This window comes from Trichechus manatus, unplaced genomic scaffold (assembly GCF_000243295.1).
Source record: "Trichechus manatus latirostris isolate Lorelei unplaced genomic scaffold, TriManLat1.0 scaffold00021, whole genome shotgun sequence".
Lineage (NCBI taxonomy): Eukaryota > Metazoa > Chordata > Mammalia > Sirenia > Trichechidae > Trichechus > Trichechus manatus.
This window is the reverse complement of record NW_004443957.1, coordinates 23,180,709-23,204,180: the sequence shown is the minus strand read 5'-3', so window position 1 is coordinate 23,204,180 and position 23,472 is coordinate 23,180,709. Positions and strand designations below refer to the sequence as shown.

The following is a 23,472-nucleotide window of genomic DNA, read 5'->3' as shown; positions in this document are numbered from 1 at the left end:
CTCTCAAGTCCAACTCATGGTGACCCCATGTGTTGCAGACTAAAACTCTGTTCTATAGGGTTTTCAAAGCAGATAGCCAGGAGAAAGCAGACCACCAGGCCTTTCTTCCAAGGTGCCTCTGGGTGGTTTTGAACCACCAACCTTTTGGTTAATGATGGAGCACTTAACTATTTGCATCACCTTAATATTTACTGGGCACCTGCTATATCTAGTTATTTTATATGTATTACTTCATTTAATCCTAACAACAACTTGGAGAATAGATTAAGAAGATTCAAAATGCCTTTAATAGGACTTTCTGAAGGAGAGATTACAGAGAACGGGGAGAGGAAATATTTGAAATTTTAATAGATAAGAATAGCTAGAATTGAACAAAAACTTAAGTCCTCAGGTTGTGGAGACACACCAGGTTCCAGGCAGGAGTAAAAATCAAATCTACACTTAGACACTTAATAAGGAACTGCAGAAATAGGAAGACAAAGAAATGGTCTTAAAATAATGAGAGAAAAGATAGCTTACCTAAAAAAAACCCAACAATTAGACGACAGAGACTTCTCATCAACAAAAGAAACTAGAAGACAATAAAATAATATCTTTAATGGACAAGTTAGGTACAGAATGTTAGGTACAGAATTCTAAACCTAACTAAACTACTAATCAGGAATTAAGGTGCTATACACAGATTATCAAATAAAGACTAAAAGGATTTCCTACTTATATACCATCCCTGAAAAAGCTACCAAAGAATGTAAAGAATGTAGCAAAGCTTGGGGTGTGGGGTGGGAGGGAAATAAGAATACAAAAGGAAGGAGTGGGAAGCTAGAATTAACAATGAGTAAAGAAATCAGTAAACAACATGGCAGATCTAAATTAACACTGACTGCATAAACAAAGACTGAAAAAGAATTGATGCATTTGAATTATGGTGTTGGTGAAGAATACTGAATATACCATGGACTGCCAGAAGAACAAACAAATCTGTCTTGAAAGAAGTACAGCCAGAATGCTCCTTAGAAGTGAGGATGGCGAGACTTTGTCTCACAGACTTTGGACATATTATCAGGAGGGACTAGTTCCTGGAGATGGACTTCAGGCTTGCTAGAGGGTCAGTGAAAAAGAGGAAGACCCTCAACGAAATGGACTGACACAGTGGCTGCAAAAATAGGATCAAAGATAGCAATGACTGTAAGGATGGCACAGAACTGGGCAGTGTTTCCTTCTGTTGTACACAGTGTCACTATGAGTTGCAATCAACTTGATGGCACCTAACAACAACAACAACACATAAACAAAATGACTAGTTTAGGTGTGTTTAAAAACAAGGTAGATCTAAAATAGCAGCCGCAATAATATATAAGGTGAGAGGAGGATGATCAGAGCAAAGCACTCTAAGACCCTTGTACTACACAGAGGCACAGAGATACTTATTAAGTTTATTAAGTCAATTTAATTGAGGGTAATGATGAGGAGAACTGAATGTATGATTTCCAAACCAACAGAGAGGGAAAAAAAGAAATTAAAGAAAATGCAATAAATTTAACAGAAAGCAGGAAAACAGGAAGAAAGAAGATTACTAAAAATCACAGCAGAAAACACAAAATAATAAAAATAGAAACATAAATAATCACAATAAAAATAACAACTAACTTGACTGTTGAAAATAGCTTAAAAATAAACAAAGGGAAAAGATGTGTGAGGAATACCAACCAAATATGATGCAGCATTATTAATTCCAAGCAAATGGATTTAAAGGCAAAAAATATATATTAGGGATGTAGACGGCCATATACTTAATGATAAAATTAACAATTCACTAGGAAGACAGAAAAATCCTGAGCTAGTACGTACCTAACAAAATGGTTTTAAAGTAAAAATTGACTGGCATAACAAGGAGAAGTTAATGAAACCACAATCACAACGAGAAATTTTTAATATAACTTATTCAAAGACTGATAGATCAACTGAGCAATATGAATAAAGAGATAGAGTATTTGAACAATATAATTAACAAACTTGATCCTTTGGATCTATATAGAACCCAGCACCCAAAAATTTGAGGATATATTTTCCAAGTACATATGAAACATCTACAAAAACACATCCTTGCATTAAATAAATATTTATTAAGTGCCTTCTATATGCCAGAGGGAGTCACTGGTTAGTGCAGATGGTTAACACGCTCAGCTGCTAATCAAAAGATTGGCGGTTCAAGTCTACCCCAAGACTCCTCAGAAGAAAGCCCTCGCAATCTACTTTTGAAAAGTGGGCCACTGAAAACCCTATGGAGCACAGTTCTACTTTGACACGCGTGGGGTTGCCGTGAGTAGGAATCAAGTTGATGACAACTGGTTTTTACATGACAGAGAACATTCTATAGGAGGTTCTGGGGAATATAGTCATAAAAATTAAGTCCCTGCTTCATGGAGTTTATATTTAGTGGAGGAACCAGACCTTAAATAAATGTATTCCCATCATCTTTAATATCAACCAGTGCTAAATGCTATAGAGAAAAATAGATTAAGAAGATGTAATCATATGAAGAGCTATGTTAGATTGCGTGGTCAGGCAAGGCTTCTCTGAGGAGTTGACTTTGAATCAAGATCCATATGAAGTGATGTTGCATGCCATGCAAGGATCTGGGCAAAGAGGGAACAGCAAGGGCAATAGCTCCAGAAGGGGAGTGTGTCTGGCTTGTCAGGAAACAATAAAGAGGCCAATACGCTAAAAATGAAATGAATAAGGAGATTAGACAGGTGAGGTGGGAGTGATGAGACCTGGCTTTCATTTTAAAGGGATCCTTCTGGCAGCTCTGAAGAGAATAGCAGGGAGACCAGTTAAAGTGGCTGGGGCTAGAGAGGTAGGAGTAGAGACAAATTAAAAAGTAGAGCCAACAGAATTTGTGGAGGGATTGGATATGGGATGTGACACAAAGAGAGGTGTGCAAGATGACTCCAAGAGTTTTGTCCTTAACAACTGTGACAAGATAGTAACACCTTTACTAAGATGAGGTAATGGAGAAGAAACGAAAGGAGTAGAAAGTGGTTGCAGATACACCTATTAGATACGTTAATGGAGATTTAAGTAGGCAGTAGTTCCCTCCTGTCCCACCTTCTGTGTTGGTGTTGCCCGCTTAGCACCACCTCTGGCTACTGTGCTCTTGAGACATCATCATGGAAGAAAAAATGATCGATTTGTATTCTCTGTCATAGAATTAATTCTATTCTACCCTGTCCCCTTATTTTATTTGCCTAAAGGACTTTCCCAAGCAAAATTAAACTATTTGGTGAATGATTATTACACTAAGTCCTTTGACAAATATCATCTTTAAACATAAATCTACCCCTTTTTGAAAGGGATTTTAAGTAATGGGTAAGAATCTATTGCACACATCTCTTTTCAACTCCACATTCAGTGACACCACAGTTAAAAAAAAAAAACCCAAACCCATTGCCATCAAGTATAGTTTAAAATTAGCCATGGGAGAGTATTTATACAACAGAAATCAGCAAAAGCTGCAAATAAGAGCTTCCCCCTTCTCCAGCCCCAGAGCCAGCTGTTAAACATTTACTGGCTCACCACTGATTATACCATCACATTTTATACAGAACAAAACTGACGCCCTAAGAGGTCAAAAGACCTATCCAGGTATAGAGCCAAGACCTATGTATTTTGTCTCTATGTTGTTACTTCCCTTATAGGACACTATGGAGTCCTTACTTTACACCTGGCTTCATAATAAATGTTTTACATACATTTTTTTTTTTTTTTTTTTGGTCTATTCCTCACAGCAACTCTACAAAGAAAGTACAATTACTATTCTCTCAATAATGATAAGGAAACTAAGGCTTGGAGAAGTTAATAACTTGTTAATATTCCAAGGCAGGTCTATTTGATATTAAAATCTGCTCATTCAAAACCTATGCCATTGTGTCTAACTCTATCAGTTTTTACTTTGTCAAGATAAGTCAATCAACTGTTAATTTTTGTTAATATAGAAGGTATAAAAAGCAGTTACAATATAAAAGGCACAAATTAAGTCCATAAAAAGTACAATAAATATAAAAGGGAATCTCAACATTAAAAAGAATAATGGGAATAATTTGGAAAAGGAGAGCAAGAATGGTTGCACAACTTGAAGAATGTAATCAATGTCACTCAATGATACCTGCAGAAATTGTTGAAGTGGCATATGTTTTATTGTATATGTTTTCATAACAATAAAAAATTAAAAAAAATAAAAAAAGAATGACATTTTTCCAGTACTTCAGGAAAGTTCCTTGGAGGATGTAAAATTTTGGGAAATCTTCTGTTCATAGAAGGGAAAATGTCTGGCACATGGGAGACATTCCAACATAGGGTGTGGCTTAGGAGAAAACTTCAAGGCAAAAGTGAGGATCTGATCAAGGGGCTGGTGAGCACGTTCACCTAAGAAGAGCAGGGAAGACCCTCTGGGGAATACAAAACAATAGAAATGAGGCTTTCTGTGTGTTCTGGCAGAGAGCTTTGAAGTGGGAATAAGGAACTAAACAACAAAGCAAAACAGATTTCACTTTGAATCTCAAAAATTGAGATTCTGGATAATGCAAGGCCTTTTGAGAACTTTTGTTCTCTGTAGTTTAATTAAATAATTTTCTTACTTATATTTAAAATCAATATTCTCTTGACCCTCTACTTCATAAAAAATTTTAGGGAATAAGCTCCATCTCAAGTCTTTATCTCCTCTCCATTACCCACCAGTCTCATTTAACCAGCCTCTCTCTGTCAGATCTTGGCAAGAGCAGTTATGAGTTGCCTGAAGCATTTTTGGTGGCAATCAGTGTGCCTTAAATGCCTGTGAACTTCAAGGAATTCCTCCCACCTGCTATAAAACAGTGCTTAAATGAAAGTTCTCAGAGATTTGGTGCTAATAGGAAAACTGCTCAATTAGTGTGTTTGAAGTTTCCAAAAAAAAAAGAAGCTGAGGGGTATACAAACACAGACTATTTTGGAACTCACACATGATTTCCAAAATCCCTAGCTCCTGTATCATTCTCCCCATATCAAAGTTAAAGTACAAACTCTCAACACCTCCAAAAAAAGTTCAAATAAACCTTTATTAAATGTCATGCTTTAAGAGTAAAATTCACAGATATCTTTAAATTCAAATTATTTCAAAGACGTAAATAGCTCCCCAAACTCAATAATGCCTCTCTCCATAGCTCCCACTGAGAACTATGTTCCTATTCAAAAAGGTATTAGAGCTCAGAGACAATGAAACTCCATTTTAAAATTTTTATCAGAAATTTCTAGAACAAACTGGAACTTTCCAATAAAAGATGCAGAGTTTTGTTTTTTTTTTTTTTAATGTTAATTGCTGAGTGGTCCCATCCCCCTGCCTTCTTAGACATATCTCCTCAACCTCACACATATATCAAAACAAAAGAAGGCAAAAAATAACTTGTGGAAAGCGATTCATTTTCAGGAAATTTTAATCATTTTGTGAAAGTGCATAGAATACAAGCCTCAGTTGCCTCATGTGTAAAATAAAGCTAGCATCTGCCATTTAAAGTTTTTGTGAGGCTTAAATGAGATAAAGCATATAAAGTATCTAGTTCAGCATGTAACTCACTGTCTTACTTGCCATTCTAAATCTAGACATCAATGTATTCACAATTTTTTTAATAAAGTTGCCATTGAGTAGACTCTAGCTCATGGTAACCTCATAGGTACAGAGTAGAACTGTGCTCCATAGCGTTTTCAATGGTTGATTTTTCCAAAGCAGATCACCAAGACTTTCTTCCAAGGTACCTTTGCATGGACTCAAACCTCCAGTCTTTCAGTTAGCGGCTGAGCACATTAACATTTTGCACCACCCAGGAACTTCATATCTACTACAGACCTAATGTACCTCGGTCTATAGTAGTGACAAAAAATAAAATAGTAGCTGTTATTATTAGAAATAAAAGTATGCTACTAAGCCAGTGTCAGTAAGACATGTGAGATGAGGTGTTTGTTCAGGGGTCCCTGTCACCCGTGACCTATTGTCATCAGGTTGATCTGACTCATAGCGACCCTATAAGACAGAGTAGAACTGCCCCCATAGGGTTTCCAAAGAGTGCCTGGTGGATTTGAACTACTGACCTTTTGGTTACCAGCCAAATCCTTAACCATTATGCCACTAGGGTTTCCATACTGCCCTAAGAATTGCTGTCCTGGATCAAACCAACAGTCAGCCTCAGAAATTACATCCAAGATGCTGAGGGCTTCTAGAAAAAAATCACACAGTTAGACAGTGTTCAGGTATTACAAATTCATCTTCTGAACCACAACTCATCTGGGAAACAACGGCTGACTTCATTAGGTTCCAACTCTCCCAGGGCCTGAACCAATATCTCACATTTACAATAGACCCTCAGAACCCTGCAACCAGCATATTATACCTTGTTTTACATCACCATCATATTGGCAAACCATTCATCTCTCTCTTACTCTCATCCTCTGTTTCCTCCCTCCTGTTCTATTCTTTCACCACCCTATGCCTTTATAAACCATCATCCCACAGGAAGCCTCCTTCTACCTCCCACTTTAACTGAAAAAAGGTTCTCCCCTGATAACACCACTTTTCCTGCAGCCCTCCCCAATGGGATCTGCTCGTTCACCACCGCACCATGTACATCAGGGCCAAGAGGTTGGTTTTATCCACCTCAGTCCATTACTTCTCTATCTTTCTGAGAAAACACCTGCCATTTTGAGGTGCATGCCACCTATGACACCCTCTAAGCTTCTTCATCATTGTCAACTGCCACCTGGTGACTTCTGAATAATTCTTATTAAATAAAAATTTGATGCCAGACTCATTGTCTTCTTTGCCATTCTAAACTCTGATATTACCTAAGTTACTTTAAACATCTATGTTCAACTGTACCACCTTAAGTACCTTGATCTCCTCAATTGTACAATTTTTATCATGGTTTAACTTCCTCCTCTACCCAGGCTAAATCCTATGATCAGTCACTTCAGCTATTCTTATTGTAATCTCAACTTCTTTGCTATACTGTCATTCACACACAAAATCCCAACTCTTTGTCAGTCCAGTACATCCAGATTTGACCCTATGATCTATTGACACTTCAATCTCTCTCATCAGTATTCTGCTCAAAAAACAAACAAACTTGCTGCTGTCCAGTCGATTCCAACTCATAGTGACCATATAGGACAGAGCAGAACTGCCCCATAGGGTTTCCAAGGAGTGGCTGGTGGATTCAAATTGCCAGCTTTTTGGTTAGCAGCCGTAGCTCTTAACCACTATGCCATCAGGGCTCCTGTTAGTTAAGAGAAGGAACAAATTTGCGGCAGAAGGGTGAGAAAATAGTGAGCTCTTTGGGTCTCAACCATATCCTATTTCTGCAGTCACACCTGCTCAACAAAATCCCTGTCCTGGATCAAACCAACTGTCAACATCAGAAGTTATACCCAAGATGCTGAGGCTTCTAGGAAAAATCACACAGCTAGATGGTATTCACGCATTTCAAATTCATCTTCTGAACCACAACTCATCTTGGAAAGCCTTCTACATTCCATAATCAGCTTCTTACTCCAAAACTCCACCATTGATCCAAAGCTCCTTACCCTTTTATCTCCTCCCTCCTCTCATTTAATGGCCCTCCTTTCGACTTCTTAGAGAAAAGAGACGTTTTCATCAGATAAGAAGTCACTCAATAGCCTGCATCCTCACCTACCACCTTGTCCATGACCATTCCCATCTAGGACCCGTTTCTCCCCTATCACAGTGGAGCAGAGGTCTTCACCTGCCTGCAACCAATTTTTCTACTTTGCATTCCATCCCCTCTTGCTTCCTCAACGTCCATCTATTCTCTCTTTGGCATTTTCAATCTCTTCTACCCTGTTGACTCTCAGCAGTGATTAAACATTCTCTCCTCTCTCCCATATTGAAAACAAGTATTCTTTCTCACCTCTAAGTCCCAATAACTAATGTTTATTAAGAACTTACTTTGCGCTAGGGATTGTGCTAAGTTTTGGGCATCTATTATTTCAATCAATCCACACATCAACCTTATAAAGTAATAATATTATCTCCAGTTTAGTGAAAACGAAGAACAGAGAAGTTAAAATCATATAGCAAGCAATTGGTAGAGCCAAGTTTCCAACCTAAGCGTTGGATTCTAGAACCTGCATTATTAACCACTAAGTTATGTTTCATGAAGGAAACATACTGCACTTGCTAGTTCTATTTTCTTACTCATCACTTCAGCTTTCTGGTCCCACACCTCCAATAAAACTCTCCATTGTTAGTTCAATATTGTTTACCCTTTATTTTCAGTAACTTTATAAATGGACAGAGTTGACAATTTCTCTTCCTTACAACAAACAACCTTTTAGATTCCCAAACACTGATCATTCCTGTTTCTCTTCCTATTTACCCAGATTCTCCTTTCCAGAATCCTTTATGAACTTCTCCTAACTGTCTTTAAATGCTTGTGTTCTCCAGAGTTCTATCCTGTCTCTTTTCTTTTCTCAGTTTACTTGCTCTCCTTGGATAATCTCACGTCTTCCGATTGCTTCAGCTGTCATCTATATAAGTTTCAAGTGGACAGACAACTATCTGGCACTATTCATACTAACACTGACAGTTGGAAATTCTGAGGAGTGATACCTGGAAACAGGCCACACAAACAGTTCACACAGGGGAACATTTTCTTTGATAAACTCACCATCAGTCAAGGTCTGGATCTCAGACTTACAAACTCAGAAACTTGAACATGACTCTGTCAGAATATTTTAAACAATAGAGACTAATCTATAAAACTGGAATGCCAAAATATGAGGTATCAAAGAGGAATATAACTGTCTTGTAACCCTGACGTATGTGTCAGTCTAACCAGAGCATTTTCTCCCCATAAGGAAAGTACATGAGATTAAATTATCAGAAGGCTGTTTTATCAGCATGTAACCAGAACAAGGAGAGTTAACAGTATGACCTAAATATGCAATGACATCATAATATACTTTCAAGGTAAACAGTCCATCACCACAGTTGGAATATTCCTGATGGGTGGACTGGCTATTCAAGTATAGAATGAATAAATACCCTGAGTGCTAGACGGAACTTTTTTGGGCCGTACCCAAGTTTGCCTCTATGACTCTTTCACTGCAGATTCCGCCACACTTTTGGTTGATACTTTATGTTAATATATAAAGAGCTTACTATCAAGACTTACGGCCTGTGAGTAATGCTGTCTCTTAAAGCTAACTTTGCATATCTTTTCTCTTCCATTCTATGTTGATTTTATGTGTTAATTTACAGAAGGCAATTGTATTTCCCTTTTTTCTAAGTTCTTAAGGCCCAGTCAAATCCATTTAATTTTTTTCATAGCTCAGAAATTGCTCTCCTCTCTATGCCCAAGTCACCTCAATATTTCTCCCCTGAATTGCTGCAATGACCTCAGATTTCACCTCCCAGTTGTCTGGACTGCTTTGCTCCAGCCCATTCAAGAGATGCAAACCCAATCATGTCACTTATTGCTTATAATCCTTCAAGGTTTCCCACAGCACTCAGAATGAAATTCAAACTCCTTAATGCTTTGATTAAACTGCTTTTACTCATGCCCGTTTTTCAAGGCACACTTCCAGAAATGTCTTTGCAAACCATTACCCTTTTGAATTTGGGACCAGGTGCACTGCTCTGGACGCACACAGCATCCTGTGCTTCTTTCCACTATAACATTTATCATGGTATATTGTCATCAGTCTCGTCCTTCTCCCATAGATTGTTAGCTTCTTGTAACATATGCCTCACTGTCTTTGAACCAAGAATACCTAGCATAGTCTCTGACAAATAATAAGTCAGTTAGTGAATGAATGAAAGAATATAATAGTTTATCTTTGGCTCTTTAGATTCTCTTGCTGGTTTCTTACAAGCTCTGGTGGTGCAGTGGTTAAGAGTTCTGCTGTTAACCAACAGTCCTCGGTTCGAATCCATCAGCTACTCCTTGGAAACCCTATGGGGCAGTTTTACTCTGCCCTACAGGGTTGCTATGGGTTGAAATCAACTCAAGGACAATGGTTTGATTATTTGGGCTGGTTTCTCAATTACCAGGCAGTGGCCTGGGGCTAAAGGGAACAGTGTACAAAGAATACTTGCTTCTCAAACATTGCATATATTAGAATGATGCTAAAATTGAACTGGTTTGAACTGTCCTTTGCCTGTAGGTGTACTAATGGCCAAGTTATGTTGTTGTTGTTAGGTGCTGTCGAGTCGATTCCAACTCATAGTGACCCTATGTACAACAGAACAAAACACTGCCAGGTCCTGCATCATCCTCACAATCCTTGTTATGCTTGAGCCCATTGTTGTATCCACTGTGTCAATCCATCTCCTTGAGGGTTTTCCTCTTTTTCGCTGACCCTCTACTTTACTAAGCATGACGTCCTTCCTTCTCCAAAGACTGATCCTTCCTGATAACATGTCCAAAGTATGTGAGGTGTAGTCTCACCATCCTTGCTTCTAAGGAGCATTCTAGTTGCACTTCTTCCAAGACAGATTTGTTCATTCTTTTGGCAGTCCATGGTATATTCAATATTCTTCGCCAGCACCACAATTCAAAGGTGTCAATTCTTCTTCAGTCTTCCTTATTCATTGTCCAGCTTTCACATGCGTATGAGGCGATTGAAAGGATGGCTTGGGTCAGAGGCACCTTAGTCTTCAAGGTGACATCTTTGCTTTTCAACACTTTAAAGAGGTCTTTTGCAGCAGATTATGTAAGTAGATAATTTTTTTCTACTTAATTTTTTAGTCTTATTGTATGAATGCTCTACTATTTTCCTTGCTAACTGACTTCCCTCTAGTATTTTTCAATCTGTATAGACAAATGTGAATCATTCAACAATTAAGAGCAACACCATTCATTGCACAGGACTCTTAAAAAATGTTTCACATGTATTATTTTACTTAATCTGATAGCATCACAAAGGTGGGGAAAAGATGATACCCTAAGTCCACTTTTAATTTTTTCTTATTCTCCACAGAAATGGGGAAATTCTCACATAGATTATCAGAAAATACAAAACCAAGATTGAGAATCCCTGTAGGAGATTCACAAGAACCACCAGTAATATGGATCCTTTGTTTCCACAGTGCTCCTTGAAAATTAGCTTACTTGTTGTGACATTCCTTCTGCAGTCCAGTTAAAATTGGAAGGTGAGCAGTTGTATGCTGAGATATTCCAGAATGTATACAAATCCCTCACAAAATCACATTATATACAAACATCCAGTGACCTCCCAAGACTCAGGCATTTATCTGGGTCACAATGACTTTTCCATTTCATATTCAAAAGGAAAAATTAGAAAATTATTATGTTGTTAGTCTTATTACTCTTATTGTTGATTTGATTTCAAAAAGTAAAATCATAGATTAAAAAGGCAAAATTAAAATTCCCAGAGAAACAATCTGTTCTTGTCTCCAGCATTCCTTCACTCACTCATTCATTCATTTCTGAAACATTTCTGGAGTCACACTGTGTGCCAAGTCTGTAAAAGGAATGTAGCAGTCCCTGTCCAAGGAGCTTAATGTTTAGTCAGGGAGAAAGATAAGTAAGCAGAGTTACAAAGGTCAGGATAGGCCATCTAGAATGGTCATTGTTTAAAGAACCATAAACAAAGACAAATTCTGATTTAAAACTTACAAACAAAATGAAAAGTTCATTCTATGAGAATCATAAAGGATTCTGTTAAATGGGAAATATTCTTATTACATTTTAAATATTCAATTTATCAAAATTTGGTCATTGTACTTTGGGAGAATGTTTTTATTGTGCAAAGCGAAACATCTCTACATATCCTCAGAAAACATCCAGTGAGTGATACAGGTTCCACCCTCTCAGCTTAAAATATTTTATCATCTTGGGAAACAAAGGTTATCGTTGTCCAACCAAAATGCCCTCACTCTTTAGTTTTAGTGCATTTCCTCCAGTTAGATTTCTCTTGCATCTTAAAGACCAATCCTTTTTCTTATGAAAACCCGTTTTTCTGTAGCATGAACTGGAGGCAAAGGGAAATGAATAGTTTCTTAGCTCTTTCTTCTATAAATCCTAAAACTGAATACATTTCAAAGTGAAGTTCAGTTCACATAAATTTGTATTGGTTTTCAGGGCCTGAATGAGCAACATTTTCCTTATAAAAATCTTTCTGTACAGTACCATCTCAGGTAAATTTTCTATTGCTCAGAAAAATATTCTAAGAGATTCTTTTTTTAAAAGAAGTACTACACCATACAGAGAAAATCTTTGAGGGTTCATAGGTTTTGTTACAATGAAGCTCTTAAACGCAGAGGCATGTAATGCTGGTATTTCTCCCAACGAATCAAGTCCTTCTATTTTGTATCTCTGCAGTTCATTTGCATTTAATTATATCACGATAATTAAAATCATGGACTTTGGTGATAACCTACCAATGCACTACTTTTACAGATGGAGAAACAGAGGTCTGGTGAGGTTAAATGATTCACTTCAATGACAAGTAGCTTGTAGTATTCTGTTCCCAACTGGCCGTTCTTCCTACTACACTACATTGCATTTTATAAAATACTAGTTAAAACATTTATCAAAACTAGATCCTATGGAAGCCTCATGAACAAAACAACTGTTCCAATAGTTGGGCACAGAAATATAGTTACAAAGATTTCCAAACCCTCTTCTCCCATTCTCTTTTGAATTCACTGCAAACAGTCTTTTGATCCCATCCCTTCACTGAAAGTACTCTTGTTGAGCCACAAGTGACTTCCCCCTTGCTAACTCGAAAAGCCAGTTCTCAGTTCTTCTTTTAATTGACTGATGAGTCCCTCTTCCTTGAAACACTTTCTTCTCATGACTTCTAGGACAATATAGTTTCCTCCTACCTCCCTGACTTCAATTTGTCAGGCTGTTTTGCTGGCTCATCCTCATTTCTCTGACTTCTAAACATTGGAGCATCCTGGGGCTTGGTCCTCAGACCCTTTCTATCCTCGTTGTATAACCAGTCCCTTAGTGGTTTCATCTAGTCTCACGGACTTAAATACCATCTACATATATGCCTTTGGATCTCAAAGTTACATCTCTTGCCCGGAATTCTCCCCTTGAACTCGAACCTCACATATTCAATTGCCTTCTTAATATCTCCACTTGGATGCCACAAGGCAGCTCAAACTTAAACATATCCAAAAATAAAAGCCTCATTTTCCCTCCCCAAACCTGCTTCTTCCTCATTTTTCATCTTAGTAAATGGCCATTCCATATATGCGCAAATCAGAACCTACCTTGTCATCTGTTTTTTCTTGTTTGTTTTATCTCACACCTTACATACAGTCCATCAGCATATCTTTTTGGTTTTATCTTCAAAATATACACTGACTCCAGCTATTTCTCAACATTTCCAGAGCTACAAACTTGACCCAAGATCTACCATCAACCTCTGCCTGTATTACTGCAATAGTCTCCTAGCTATCCTCCCTATTTATGCCCTTGCCCCACTTAGGCTATTTTCAAGCAACAGTCAGAATGATCACGTGAATGCATAAATCAGATCATGTCGCTGCCCTCCTCCAAACCCTTTTGTGGCTCCCATCTCTCGCAGAGTAAAAGCCAAAGTCACAGTGACCTACAAGCCCTTTCATGTCTGGCCCCCTCATTTCTCTGACTTCACCTCCAAACTTCTCCCTAATCACTCGCTATGCTCCAGCAACACTGGTCTTTTCACTGTTCTTCAGAGGTGTCTGGTTGCTTTTGCCATGAGGGCTTTTCATTCATTGTTCCTCCGACTGCAACAGTCTTTCCCCAAATATCCTCACTGCTCCCTCCCTACCTCCTTCAGGTCCTTGTTCAAATGTGCCCTTTTCAATTGGGGGTTTCCCTGGCTACCATAATTAACATTTCAACACTCTCAACCCACCCTAAACTCCCTCTGCCTTTTTCCTGCTTTTTATTTTTTTCCATAGTAATTATCACCATCAGACATACTATATGTATGTGTTAATTATTTTGTTTACTGCCTAGCTCCCCTAATAGAATGAAAGCTTCATGAGGGCAGGGGCTTTTATTGTTTTTATTCCCTTTTGTATCCTCACTACCTAAAACGCCAGAAACATAGTATGTGAGTGAGTGAGTGAGTGAATGAAAATTGGCATAAGATATCCTAGGAGAAAAGTGGGAATGTGATTGTGAAAGGGGAGAAAGAAGAGAAATTTACTTTATATAAAGCAACCTGTTAAACACACTGCCCCATTCTCTTTCCTTCTGTCTCTCATACCTGCTTACAGAGAGAAAACGAGAGACTGAGGGAGGAAAAGAGCCATAGTCAAAGGGAGTCCATCAGCCCTTCCTAAGCTGTGTTCTGAGGAAGACAGGAATACACTTTGAGTGTTGTCGATAGCACAGCAAAAAGTAATATGTTAAACATGATTATGGAAGTAAAAAACCCATCTTAACCACCAAATCAAGCCAAAACCATTGCTACTGAGTTGATTCTGACTCATAGCGACCCTATAGGACAGAGTAGAACTGTCCCATAGGGTTTCCAAGGAGTGGCTGGTGGATTCAAACTGCTGACCTTTTAGTTAGCAGCCAAGCTGTTAACCAAAGGTTGGCTTGACTTTCCATGACCCCTGATCTTCTCCAGCACTTTCTCCTGATGCAGGTATACTGTTGCTCCTATGAGACTGCATTTCCTACCTGCACATACTCAATATTTCACCACCTCATTGTCACTTTGTTAGATGTTCTTCCTCCTCTGTGTCCATATTTCATGTGTGTTTTAATTTTTACCCTAATCCCCACCTCCAAATATACGCCTTGCCCCAAATCCTAATGTAGAAGTCCAAAGAATTAATCTGTAAAGGCCTAAAGGTTTTATCAAAAGCCTTAGACTATACCCCAAATCTTTTCCAGTATTTCATCTAGCTAAATGTGAGAATAGGTGTCAAAAGAGCTTTGAAGAGCTGAAAGTATTCAAGGTTACTATTATAATTATTATATTAAATCCCACACACTTTTTTAAGTGTCAATTGTTATCAGCTAGCCATAGGAATTTGTGTCAGGGACTATGAAAAAAAAAAAAAAGTAAAAACATGGAGTCATAACATGTTTGCGGTGACATTGCCTTTATAGATGTTCAAATCCGATTCTCATTTATAGTTGAGGAAACTGAGATTCAGAACAGTAAATTGACTTCTCAATGTCTTACAATGAAAGAGCCGATCTCCATTCAAGGCCCCTTCTATCACTCCAAGCTGATGATCAACCAGAACTACAAACGAATCAGAAACTTTTAATGATTTCACACACAGATACACAGACAGAGAGAATGTCTCAGATTCACACAAAGATAACACAGTCTATTAGCGTGAATTAGAAGACTAAGTTAAAAGTTAATAGTGTTCTACCTTCTATTTCCCTCTTCATCACCGAAAAGATTTTAAATACAGTCTTAGATGACATAAATCCTTGGTCACTGCTCTCTACTTTGACTCACAATGGAAAAAGAATTAACATTTTTACTGCATTACACATACAATTAATTTTGTGGAAACAATCTAAGTTAATCATGTTCTCATATAATTTAATTCAAAAAAAGCTCTAATTTATTAGCCATCTGCTATTAACATGTCAAGTTTCCCCCACTTTGAATCATGATTGCTAAACTATAGGAAAGTCAACTCCTGCAATGTGCAAACTTTCCCATTTGGTAACAATTAGAAGGGGCACACAATACAATTTACTCAAATAATCTTTCATATCACTTCAAAATATCATGATGGTCCAGTTTCCATTTATGACTTGAGGCAATTTCTGTGTTCTGTTTGCAGCAACATAATTTCACAAGAGTTTTTTTTTGGGGGGGGAAGCAATTCGTGGTGTTAATTAGAGAAAACAATTTTTCCTTATTTTTAAGCCAACTTCAGATTCACCCATATGGAAGAAACATATTCAGTCTATTCCAGAATAATAAGAACCGTAAACTGCATCACAATTGCCATTTAATGAATTAAAACATCACAATACATGAGGTGTTTTAGTACAACAGTAAACACAGTAGATGACCATTCTTTATTCAAATATAAAAACCATTCCATGTTTAATTAGTGTAGAAACTGTTTATATATATATATATATAATATATGCTCATAAATGTATATATATCTATATATATAGATACACATACGTTAAAAAAAAAACCCTTGCCGTCGAGTGGATTCCAACTCATAGCGACCCTATAGCACAGAGAACTTGCCTCTCAGGGTTTCCAAGGAGTGGCTGGTAGATTCGAACTGCCAACCTTCTGGTTAGCAGTTGTAGCTCTTAATCACTATGCCACCAGGGTTTCCCTATACATGTGTATATATATATACATCTACGTGTGTATGTGTGTATATATATATATATATATATATATATATATCCTAAAAGAGCAGGATAGGTTATTTGCAGCCTTTGAAGAACATGAAAATTCCAGAAACTTCTATTTCCCTCTAAATTTCTCCCAGTGACATTTTCTGAAACATCTGAAGCCTGCCACTTTTAATGCCTAGCAATAATTTGAACTCGTATATGTTTGCCAAATGCACAAGGAAAGAATTTGAGATTGTCCGTATCAGGCGTTCGTGAAGAGGTTGTGTCAAGGTCTTCTAGAGAAGAAAGAAAATTTCAAAGCAGGAAAAATGTGGGAGAACAGTGGGGGAGGAATTTTTAGAAACCACTGCTTTATTTCTTCAACTGGGCAGCAGCAACGTGTGCTAATGAAACTCAGGTGGATGTTAGACAGCAAGCCCCAGGGCTCCGCCTGCCATGCTGCCCTCAGTGATGACAATGAGGGCTCCTGTGAGCCTCACAGAGAGGTACCAATTTAAAGAGAAACTGAAAAAAGTAAACAGGATCATATTACAGTGGAGTAGCTGAAACCCATGGCTCTAGGGTAGAAATAGAGTAATTTTGCTCAACTACCTTTAAAGTACACAGACATACCAAATTACATGCATTTCTACTGGATAAGACATAGACACACTATGTTTACACCCACGCGTGAACCGAACTAATGATGACTTGGTGCAAAGATGAATAGATGGATGCAGTTAAGAAATGAATGGCTTCTGTCTTTTATTTTCATCTCTTCCGTTCTACTAGTAGCTATTACTTACAAGCTTCCTTGTGTCTCACACAACAGGTTTTTTCTTTCCCCCTCTTACGTGAGTTATCCCGACAGTGTGCTCTCAACCTGGATGTTAAGCTTTTAGAGCACCGCTGCTGAATACCCATGTCCTAATCTGCCTTTTTTATTTAAGCATTTTTTAGCTCTTAAATTGAAAAAGTCAATTAACTCTCATTTTGCTGTTGTTTCTTACGACTCTTGGTTCTGGTTTTCTGGTGTCTGTAAGTCGACATTTCCAGGGTTGGGGGGGGCCACTGTACAAGCTCCCTAAAAAAGCCATTTTACTCCACGACTAAGACTTGAGTAGGTATCAGAGAGCAAAGCCAGATGTCAATGCAATTCTTTGTTACAACTGTATTCAGTTACACATTTAAAAAAAAAAAAAGATTTTGAAACTTTCTGACGCTAAGAAAATTTCATAGCATTAGAAATTACGAAATCATGAGAAATAAATACAAAGAATAAATATTTCCCTTACCTGGATCATGGAAAGGCACCAAAGCAAAGTTGAAAAGAGGTCTCTTAGGTCTTTTCAAAGACGTCTCCAAAATTTTAGAAGCACCTTCGATAACCTGAACTAAATCATCATACATAGAACCAGTCACATCGAACACAAAAGCCAAAGTGGAGGCCCCCTCGGGAATCTCCTCAGTCCTGCTCTCCGACTGGGGGATTGCATCTTGAGCTAGGGAAGAACGAAGAAGAGCAAACAGGAATACCGTGTGGACAGCTTCCCAGGAAATCATTTTTCCCCCTGGGCGCCTAAGCACTGTGCTTAGCCCTCCTCAACAATAGGCAGTGGGTTTCCTCTCAGAGTAACTCATTAGACTCTTGAAATCTCTTTGAAGGAGCAAAAAAGTTTGGAGCTGAGAATCAGATGTGTACAAGCACCAATCCCTCCTGGGGCTGAGCGGGGCAGAGATGCGGCAGCTTTTGTCTAGAAGCAGCTTCCTCCGGTAGCTCTGGACTGCTCTCTGCCCGCGGGCGCTTGGTAGCGTGTCAGGGGGTGCGAGCAAAGCGCCGGGTCCATGCCCCGGGAGCAGCTGTGAGCCCTGCGGCGCCGCGGCCGGAGTCCGACTGCCTTCCTCACCGCCGCCGCCGCCACAAGAGCCGCCGCCGCGCTCCCGGCTGGGTCAGCGACTGAGGCTCCCAACTTTCCACTGCTGCAGCTCAGGCGCTAGGAGGGGGAATCCTGCCTCGGCCTCGCCTCCTGATTGGCCAGTTGCAGTCCCCCTTCCTTTGCTCTGGAGCCCCCGCCTTAAGAATAACTCCTTTCTCCACTGATTTTAGGCTCCGCTTAGTACCCGCAAAGCTCTTACCGTGTCAGCGCCACTCCAACCGGCACTGTTTCTAACCTACAAAACCCCAGTGTAAACAATGCCTTTCAGGAATGTGTGGCGAAGACTCAAACAGAGGGACACCACACAAACTAGCACAAAGGGAATTTTATTTTTCTGATGTGTACAACGGGGCTTCAGACACCTCTTTTTTCATAATCTCCTCCCCCCCTCAGAAGCCAATATGCCGCAGCCCAGCCTCGGTCCCACAGCCCACAACTCAGCCCAGCCAGGAGGGGGAGCTGGAAATTTCTCTCAGCTGGGCTGCACCCGCGCTTATCACTCTGGGATCTCTCAGGGTTTGTGGAGCTGAGGGGAAGGGAGGGAGGAGAGAACTGGATATGCAAGGAGCCAGAGGAAAAGGAAAGGGCTGTTTGAGGCAAATGAGACACAGCAGGAACTGCGGAGTCACCGACTGTAATTAGGAGAGATGATAGAAAAGAAGAAGTTGGATGCGGATACAGGATGGAAGCCCAGGTGAAAGGGTAAGGAGGAGAGAAAGAGCAAGACAGAGATGAAAATGGGAAAAGGATGAGAATTCATTTTAATATTCATAATATTCATGTTAATGAATTAGTGAATTCATTTTAAAGGGAAAACTTATTTTTCTTTAAATTTTATTATCAAGATTCCTGTTTGCTGAGCAGTTTGAATCCTCCCTGTAGCACGGTGAGGCAGAATAATATCCCCCATTTCATGTTTCCTGCCATGGAACAGCCATGTGTCAAGTCTCAGCCGAAGATCCATAAAAAAAGGTATTCCCCTCTATGGCATTTTCTTGCTGATAAAGGAAACCTCACCCTGGAAAACATTACGAAGTTTTTCCGTGTTGTAATTACTGTATACATTATAGTATTAGTAATAGAGATAAGAGGGTAGGCAAAGAAAGTCAACTATGAGTTAAGGATTCTTTGCTTCATTTTAATAAAAATATATTTCCTTCCTGGAAAAGGAGTTGTTGTCTGAATCCTGGCATTTAAAGAGGGGCAAACAGAGGTATCTTGATCCATGTTCAAAATGTATATTAGACCACCCATCTGACACAGATGCAGCCTGAGGAAGAGCTAGCTCCCATGAGCCTTATATTGTTGGCAACTGTCTTCTCTTTCAGTTGCAGCAGCTGTGGGACCTGAGTTTATGATACCTATAAGTCATGTCACTTAAAGGAAGCAGACAGGCCATTTGAGTTGAGTGGGAATATGAGAGGGGAGGGGGAACATACTTCCTTTCCAAGGAGTATTTAGAGAATGCTGTTTGAGTAGCCTATTCCTTTGTTTATTTAAAAGGAATTTCATTCTAAGTCATAGAGCTTTCACTGAGACCTGAGCTATTCCAGGTGCTCAAGGGAGTCTGTATAGTCTAGTGACTAAGAGAACCTCGGTACAAACCCCAGCTCCGACGCTTGATAGCTGTGTTACATTCAGCAAGTTACATAACTTTTTTGCACCTTCATTTATTCATCTGCAAAATAGGGATAATAATAGTACCTACCTAATAAGGGTTAAATGATCTTGAAAAGAATGTTGTTGGGTGAAATGTTTTATAAATGTCAATTAGGTCAAGTTGTTTGATTGTTGTTGTTGTTGTTGTTAGGTGCCATTGGTTCTTACTCATAGTGACCCTGTGTACAACAGAACAAAACGCTGCCCGGTCCTTCGCCATCCTCATAACCATTGCTATGTTTGAGCCCGTTGTTGCAGCTACTGCATCAATCCATCTCGTCGAGGGTCTTCCTCATTTTCGCTGATCCTCTACCTTACCAAGCATGATGATGTCCTTCTCCAGGAACTGGTCCCTCCTGATAACATGTCCAAAGTACATGGGACAAAGTCTCAACATCCTCGCTTCCAAGGAGCATTCTGGCTGTACTTCATCCAAGACAGACTTGTTCATTCTTCTGGCAGTCCCCGATATAGTCAATATTCTTTGCCAACACCATAATTCAAAGGCATCAATTCTTCCTTGGTCTTCCTTATATGATTGTCCAGCTTACACATGCATATGAGACGACTGAAAATATCATAGCTTGGGTCAGGTGCACCTTAGTCCTCAAAGTGACATCTTTGCTTTTCAACACCTTAAAGAGGCCTTTTGCAGCAGATTGTTTGATAGTGTTGTTCAAATCTTCAATATCCTTACTGATTTCTCCCTACTTGTTCTATCAGTTATTGAGAGAATGGTATTGAAATCTCTGACTATAATTATGGATATGTCTATTTCTCCTTGTAGTTCTATAAGATTTTGCTTCATATGTTTTGAAGCTGTCTTATTAGATGTGTAAACATTCAGGATTATTATGTTCTCTGATTATTTGACACCTTTATCATTATGAAATTACCTTCATTATTCCCAGTAATATTCTTTGCTCTGAAATATATGTTGTCTGATAGTAATGCAGCAACTCTAGATTTCTTTTGATTTGTTTAGCGTGACATATCATTTTCTATCCTTTCACTTTTAGCCTATTCGTATCTTTATATTTAAAGTGTGTTTCCTGTAGTCACCATACAGTTGGGTCATGCTTTTTTATCCAATCTGACAATCTCTGTTTTTCAGCTCAGGCATTTAGACAATTTATATCCAGTGAGATTATTGATATAGTTGGGTTTAAATCTATCATCTTGCTATTAGTTTTCTGTTTGTGCCATCTGTTCTTTGTTCCCTTTTTCTTTTTTTTTTCTGATTTCTTTTGGATTAACTGAATTTTTTTATGATTCTATTTTATCTCTATTTTGTTAGTTTATTAGCTAATTTGCTATACCTCTTTGTTTCGTTATTTTAGTGATTGCTTTAGAGTTCATAAGGTCCCTGAGTGGTGCAAGTGGTTTGCATTCAACTATTCACCTAAAGTTTGGTCTAGTAGCACCACCAAAGAAAGACCTGATGATCTGCTTTCATAAAGATTACAGCCAAGAAAACCCTATGGTGCAGTTCTACTCTGTAACATATGGGGTCACCATGAGTTGGAATCCACACAATGGTACTGGATTTGATTTTTGGTTTAGAATTTATAGCATACCTTATCACAGTCTCCCTTCAAGTGATATTATACCACTTCATGTATAGTATAAGAACTATACTTCCATTTCTCCCTTTCCAATCTTTTTGCTATTATTGTCATCCATTTTATTTTATACTTACTGTATTTTAAACTTCACACTACATTGGTGTTCTTTTTTGTTTAAATAGTAACTTATCTTTTAAAGAGATTCAAATAATAAGAAAAATATTAATATATTTACTCATGTAGTTATCATTTCTGTTGTTGCCCATTCCTTTGTGTAGATTCAGATTTTCATCTGATGCATCTTCCTTCTCCCTGAAGGGCTTGCTTTAACATTTCCTGTAGTGCAGGTCAGCTGGTGACAAATTCTTATAGCTATTGTATGTTTGAAAAAAATCTTCATCTCACCTTTGTTTTTGAAAGATAGTTTTTCTTTTTTTTTTAAATTGTTGTGGTTTAAGTGAAAGTTTACAATTCCACTTAGTCTCTCATACAAAAATTTATACACACATTGTTATGTGACTCTAATTGCTCTCCCTATGCTGTGACAGCACACTCCTCCTTTCCACCCCTGGTTTCCCGAGTGCATTCAACCAGCTCCTAACCCTCTCTGCCTTATCATCTCATCTCTGAAACATGCTGAACATTTAGTCTCATGTATTTAATTGAGCTAAGATGCATGCTCCTCACGAGTATCATTTTATGTCCCAAAGTCCAGTCCAATCTTTGTCTGAAGAGCTGGCTTCGCTAATCGTTTTAGTTCTGGGTTGACAAAGAGTCTGGAGGGCATGCTTTCTGGGATTCCTCCAGTCTCAGTCAGACCATTAAGTCTAATCTTTTCACTAGAATTTGAGTTCTGCATCCCACCCTTCCCCTGCTCCATCAGGGACTCTCTATTTTGTTCCCTGTCAGGGCGGTCATTGGTGGTAGCCAGGCACCATCCAGTTCTTCTGGTCTCAGGCTGATGAAGTCTCTGGTCTATGTGGCCCTTTCTGTCTCTTGGGCTAATACTTTCCTTGTGTCTTTGGTGTTCTTCATTCTCCTTTACTCCAGGTGCTTGGGACCAATTGATGCATCTTAGATGGCCACTTGCTAGCTTTTAAGTCCCCAGACGCCACTCACCAAAGTAGGATGCAGAACATTTTCTTAATAAACTTTGTTATGCCAATAGACCTAGATGTCCCCGGAAAGCATGGTCCCCAGACCCCCGCCCCTGCTACTCTGTCCCTTGAAGTGTTTGATTGTACTCAGGGAACTTCTTAGCTTAGGTTTAGTTCCGTTGTGCTGGCTTCCCCGGTAATATGTGCTGTCCTTCCCTTCACCTAAGATAATTCTTGTCTACTATCTAGTTAGTGAATAACCCTCACCCTCCCTCCCCAGCCTCATAACCATCAAAGAATGTTTTTAAAGATATTTTTGCTGAGTACAGAATTCTGTTGTTGTTAGATGACACTGAGTCGATTCTAGCTCATAGCTACCTAATGTATAACAGAAGGAAACACTGCCCGGTCCTGCACGATCCTTACAATCATTGCCGTGTTTAAGCCCATTGTTGCAGCCACTGTGTTAATCCATCTTGTTGAGGGTCTTCCTCTTTTGTGCTGACCCTTTGCTTTACTAAGCATAATGTCCTTCTCCAGAGACTGGTCCCTCCTGATAACACGTCCAAAGTAAGTGAAACAAAGTCTTGCCATCCTCTCTTCTAAGGTGCATTGTGGCTGTACTTCTTCCAAGACAGATACAGAATTCTAGGTTGACCTTGTTTTTTAATTTCAGTACTTTAAAGATGCTACTCCACTGTCTTCTTACTTGAACTGTTTCCAACAAGGTATCTCTGTCACCTTTATATTTGTTCCCAGTGGCATAGTAGTTAAGAGCTCGGCTGCTAACCTAAAGGTCGGCAGTTCGAATCCAGCAGGGGCTCCTTGGAAACCCTATGGGGCAGTTCTCCCCTGT

General features: G+C 38.9%; 1 protein-coding gene across 1 annotated transcript in view; it reads right to left on the bottom strand.

Annotated features, from left to right (window-relative positions):
- Positions 1-18,171, bottom strand: part of HMCN1 (hemicentin 1) — a 545,341-nt gene extending 527,170 nt beyond the window's left edge. The window contains exon 1 of the mRNA XM_004372917.2: positions 17,654-18,171. Coding sequence (XP_004372974.1) covers positions 17,654-17,921 — 268 coding nt within the window. The 5' untranslated portion in view covers positions 17,922-18,171. The remainder of the gene's footprint in view (positions 1-17,653) is intronic.
- Positions 18,172-23,472: the final 5,301 nt, after the last annotated feature.